Source organism: Brassica napus, chromosome C7 (assembly GCF_020379485.1).
Source record: "Brassica napus cultivar Da-Ae chromosome C7, Da-Ae, whole genome shotgun sequence".
Classification (NCBI taxonomy): domain Eukaryota; kingdom Viridiplantae; phylum Streptophyta; class Magnoliopsida; order Brassicales; family Brassicaceae; genus Brassica; species Brassica napus.
The window spans coordinates 28,139,304-28,145,307 of NC_063450.1; the positions used below are offsets into that span (position 1 = coordinate 28,139,304).

Sequence of the window (6,004 nt, forward strand, 5' to 3'; positions counted from 1 at the left end):
TGCCTGGAGCCATCATCATTTCTGCTGGTAATGAGTAGCTAATCTCCACACTCACTGTTCTCATGTCCAGGTTATAATCTTCTTGAGCCATTGCAACAAGTTCAGCATGTGTTGAATCTTCATTCAATAAAAACAATCTTGCTCCTTTGAGATCATCAACCACAAAATCCCAACGGAAATCTCTCAACAACCATTCTCCATACACTGCATGTAACTGAAAAATCATCTGCAAATATTCAAAATAAAACACATTAGTAAACATAGAGAAAATGAAGAAGTTCAATAAACATTGCCGCAGACGACTTAGCATTAAGTCGTCCAGAAGACTTAAAGGTAAGTCGTCTAAAGAGGTCACTTTTGCAATTGAAAATTAAAAGGGACGACTTAATTCTAAGTCGTCCGGCTTTGTTTGTTAAAAAAAAAACTTCAGACGACTTATATATAAGTCGTCTACGAGAAACGGGCTAGTTTTGCATTTGACCGAATCGTGTCAGATCTTTGACTATTTCTGGACGACTTATAATTCAGTCGTCTCTGGGAAAGTTAAAATTTCAATATTTTATGAAAACTTGACGACTTACGTGTAAGTCGTCCTAAGGTTAGTTTTGTAATTGAAAAATAAAACTTGAAATTTAACTTTCTCCAGACGACTTAGATGAAAGTCGTCCAGCTAAACGACTTAATTTAAGGTCGTCCGGGATAAGCAAGGTTTGACCAGAAAATTGGGAAAAATTCTGGACGACTTTGCTTTCCCCGGACGACTTTAAATTAAGTCTTCTGGAGGGACGACTTTATATTAAGTCGTCTGGTTAAAGTTAAATTATGAAGTTTTATTTTTCAATTACAAAACTAACCTAGGACGACTTACACGTAAGTCGTCAAGTTTTCATAAAATATTAAAATTTTAACTTTCCCAGAGACGACTGAATTATAAGTCGTCCAGAAATAGTCAAAGATCTGACACGATTCGGTCAAATGCAAAACTAGCCCGTTTCTCGTAGACGACGTATATATAAGTCGTCTGGAGTGTTTTTTTTAACAAACAAAGCTGGACGACTTAATTTAAGTCGTCCGTTTGACCAGCAGACTCATCAGTAAGTCTTCTACATACAGATGACTTACTAGTAAGTCTTCTACGCGAACAGATCTTGAAAAAAAATTCAAATTCGTACCTTAAACTAGGTGAGATGACTTCGTTTGCACACAGGGTCTTCTCCAACCACCCAGAACCTCAAACGAAAGCAACCGTAAGTAAAAACGAAAGAAATATGGCTCTGTCAACCATAGCCCATATTTTGAATCAAAAGCTTGAGTTTTTTGGATGAATATAGAGAGAAAGTGAAAGAAATGTTGTTTTTAGTTCATAACAATTGAAATAGAGAGAGTGTAAAGAGATTTACGTGCATTAAAGGGCATTAAAAGCTCCAAACAGTTCGTACAAGGTTGTTGCCACTATTCATTGCAGTGACAATATTGTAAATACTTGAAGAAGATGAGGTTGAGACAGTAAAGAAGCCATTTTCGAAAAAAAAAAAAAAAATGTTAATGGCATTTTCGTAGATAAAATGCAGGTGTGGGGTTAAAATCTCAAAAAAAAAGGAGTCAAAAGAAAAGGTTAGTTTTCTGTTTGACTTCAAGTTTTGAGTTACTTTTGCAAAAAGCCCTAAAAAATAATTTCTAATACAATAATCATTTCCCCAAATACACAACTGTAAAACTATAAAAGAATAAATTTAAGGCAAGTTTTAAAAATAAACTTATTTCCAACAATATTAAAAACAATTTTCTAATACAATAATTGTTTCGCCAAATACACAACTCTAAAACTCTAAAAGAATAAATTTATTAAATAAATATGCTATAATTATATCATAGAAGAAAAAATAGTTGAATTCAAAAGGTGAGTTAGTCGAGCTCATGGGAAAAGTTTTTCAAAATGAGTCTAAACCACTAGACTGAAAATTATTTTTAATTTTGAGGCCTCAAATAAAGTTATATTAATCGGGGGCCTGAGGCGATGCATTTTTTAATACACTGTAAGCACAACTCTGGTCGTATCTATTGCTATATATAAGAGAATCTTTATCCCATATACTCTAATGGGTCTCTTAATTTATTTTTAATAGTATTTTAGGAGTTAATTTTGGTAAGAGACATGTTTAAGAACTTTGAGATTTTTCCCCTCCATTGCAAGTCTCTTATTTAGGGTTTCTTAAAAAGTTATTAAATTTTCTTTTATTAAATTTTTTTTTATTACATAAAAGATTACATTTTAAACATAGATTTTAAAATTAAAACATGAAAACAAAGATTAGTAAAATAAAGAAGAATTATTTGAAAGAACCATCCGAGCTCAGTTGTTGTCTTCATCACGTCCAAATTTATGTCATATATGTTGAGCCAAATCATCTTTAAGTTGTTGATGCATTTGTCTATCACGAATTCTTATCCGAACACCCATCTGGTTTGCGATATTTGTAGGGATTTATGTAGAATACGTGAGATCGACATGTGAACTTCTGTTGTCTTCTCCTTGCTGGAATTCTGAAACATCATATTGTGTGTATCCATCTCGTTCGTTTTCTACTATCATATTATGGAGTATGATACATGCTCTCATAATCTTGCCAATTTTGACTTTATCCCAAAACAGCACTGAATTTTTAACAATGGTAAAGCGAGCTTGCAAGACTCCAAAAGCACGCTCGACATCTTTTCGGACAGCTTCTTGACGTTGAGCAAATAAAACTGCTTGCGGCCCTTGTGGTAGAGGAATAGATTGGATAAAAGTTGCCCATTTCGGATAAATACCGTCGGTGAGATAGTAAGCCATATGATACTCTCTTCCATTGACAGAGAAAGTGACATTCGGAGCTTCACCTCTTATTATGTCATCAAAAACAGGTGAACGATCAAGAACATTGATATCATTTAATGTACCTGGAGGTCCAAAAAATGCATGCCATATCCAGAGATCGTATGAAGCAACCGCCTCTAAAACGATTGTTGGTTTACCCGAACCACGAGAATATGGCCCTTTCCAAGCGGTTGGACAATTCTTTCACTCCTAATGCATACAATCGATGCTTCCTATCATCCCGGGAAATCCACGATATTCTCCAACATCAAGTAGACGTTGAAGATCAGCCGGTGTTGGTCTTCTTAAGTACTCATCGCCGAACAAATATATTATTCCTTCTACAATATTTTCCACACATAACCGTGTTGTTGTTTCACCGAGCCGAAGGTATTCGTCGACCGCATCAGCTGCAGAACCATACGCCAAGACACGAATGGCTGCGGTACACTTTTGAAGAGGAGAGAGACTAATCCTTCCGAGACCATCTTTCTTTTCCCGAAAATATAGAACTTCGTTGGAGAGTCGATCAACAATGTGCATGAACAATGGCTTGTTCATTCGAAAACGTCGTCGGAATAAATTATCAGGATACGTTGGAGTATCACTGAAATAATCATTCCATAAACGAATATGCCCTTCTTCACGATTTCTTTCGATATAAGCTCGGGGTTTTTTTTTTTTGAGCACCAGGAATAGTAAATCCTCAAACGCTTGATCAAAGAATTGATCAAATTTTTCATCAAATTTTTGATCAAATATGTCATCAAATGTATCATCAGATGATTCATCGAAAGTGTTTTGAGAAGAAGAAGCCATAGAAGTGATTAAAGAGTTTTATAAACTTGTGATCAAAGAGAGAGAAAAAAAAGAAAAGATGAGTTTGCTTGTTAGAAGTAGAAAGAATAGAGGGAAGATGAGTTTGGTCTTGTTAGAAATAGAGAGATAATAGAGAGTAGATGAGTTTGGTCGATGTTAGAAGTAGAGAGCAATAGAGAGAATAGAGAGAAGATGTTAGAAGTAGAGAGAATAGAGAGAAGATGAGTTTAACAAAGAGTTTTAACAATACAAGTAGTAGAGAGAAGTAGTCAACTGATCAAATGCATCACTAATTTAACAAAGAGTTTTAACAATACAAACTGATCTTGCGATCAAATGCATGACTAATTAATTGCTACTCTGCTAGTGTCTGCGTGATGCACATGCACACTGAACAACCCGACAAACTGAAAGATGAAACCCGTGACACACTGATACAAAACTAAACTGATACAAACTGATACAACACAAGCCGAGACAACAATTTGTCCTAAAAGCCGACACAACACCTGCCGACACAACACATTGGTACGTGGCCTGTGATGCTTGAATGGCCCGTGATGCTTGAATCTTCAACTGCAATATGGTAGCGGGAACACTCATTACTACCAATGCCACGTATTGTATTCGTTTGAAAACAGAACATGGTACGTGGCTTTGATGGTAATGAGTGGTCCCATTACCTTATTATCACAATGGCCCGTGATGCTCCTCTCCAATGTAGTCTCTTCTTTCCCGTTACCTGAAACAAATAAAAGAATTGTCCACATCAAGAGATAACTCAACAAAACACCAAAACATTAAGTTGCTTATAGAACAAGAAACAGAACATGACATAAACTAGAACAAGAGAGCAAATCATTACAAATTTAAGTAGAACAAGAACATGAAACAACTAGATTCTAAAGCCGAGAACATGAAACATGAAACATAAGGAAGAAATAAAGCCGAGACAACTTGAACATGAAACAAACTAGAACATGAAACAAACATAAGGAAGACATAAAGCCGAGAGTTACATTAACTCATTTATAAACTTTTTCTTGAGATCTTCTTCATAATCAGCTAGATTTTCCTTTGCAAGAAGCTTCTCAAGTAGCCTCATCTTGGAGAGTTGTTGCTTCATTGCCAAGTCATCCTTCTTGATGCTCCACATGAGCTGATAATCAGACACATCTTGCCCCTCAACCTGCGGCTTCTTTCCACGTGCTTTTTCAGCCTTACCACCAGGGGGACGAGAAGTTCCTTCTACACCAGCATCACATTCATTCACTTGAGAGCTTGCTCCTGAATGTGAACCATCAGCGAACTTCCTCCTTTTGGAGCTGCTCTCAGTTTTAGATGTAGCGAGCTCACACCACTTCTGGTCGTTACGGAGCTCGTTCCACGCATGTTCAAGGCTGAACTTCTTTTGTTGGTTGTTGAAGTAGATTTCGTGGGCTAGTTTTAGAACGTCATTGTCATTCATTCCACTGGTTTTCTCTCTTGTGGCTGCCTCATACGCCCCAACAAACTTGCAAACTTCTTCATTCAGATTGTGCCAACGTTGCTTGAATTGATTCCCCTCGCGTTTTTCACAGCCAGAAATTTTTGGACTAGCCGAGAAGTATGCTGCAACTCTTGTCCAGAACGTTGCAGACTTCTGCTCATTCCCTACAATGGGGTCTTTGCTCGTGTTCAGCCAGCTGCTAATAAGCACTATATCCTCTGTCACTGTCCACGTCCTTCTTTCCTTACGCTCTGCTGGAAGCTCCGCAGCTTGACTTCCAAAGGACGGCACTTGCGATGAAGAGGTTGGAACACGTCCTTGACTGCCAAAGACAACATTTTGTTGACTATGGAGTAGTTCAACAAAATTTTCCGAGTCCTGAAATGGTTTGAAATCCATTTTCGAAGTCAAGGAGAGAGGAGAAAGAGGAGACATAGGAGAAAGAGGAGACATAGGAGACAGAGGAGAAAGAGAAGACACATGCGAAAGAGGAGAAACATGGGAAAGAGGAGAAGGAACGAGAAGGCGCATTCATCTGTTGGAGAAGGAACTAGAAGACACATCTTATAAAACTTTCAAGAAAATGAAGGAGAGAGGTTTCGCATTCAACATACACAACCAACACATCTATGTAACAACAAACAACTAACACCACACCATCAATTCTATTTAAAACAAAACTGGAAAGAACACTTCAATTGTTATGACTTGACATATATCTAACAACAAACAACTAACAACAAACAATGCTTTATTTTCAATTTCAAATAACTCAAACCACACCATCAATTCTATTTATTACAGTGAGACAACCATAACCGAACACTAAAGCAACCATT

The 6,004-nt window shown here is 36.9% G+C and overlaps 1 protein-coding gene across 1 annotated transcript; it reads right to left on the reverse strand.

Moving 5' to 3' along the window:
- Positions 1-4,691: 4,691 nt before the first annotated feature.
- On the reverse strand, positions 4,692-5,564 carry LOC125590526 (glutathione S-transferase T3-like). The gene has a single exon (XM_048764126.1). The coding sequence runs from the start codon at positions 5,562-5,564 to the stop codon at positions 4,692-4,694; it is 873 nt and encodes a 290-aa protein (XP_048620083.1).
- Between the last annotated feature and the right edge of the window lie 440 nt (positions 5,565-6,004).

Bases quoted from the DNA above. Each gene is read 5' to 3' on its own strand.
- LOC125590526 (XM_048764126.1), bottom strand. From the start codon at position 5,564: ATGGATTTCAAACCATTTCAGGACTCGGAAAATTTTGTTGAACTACTC.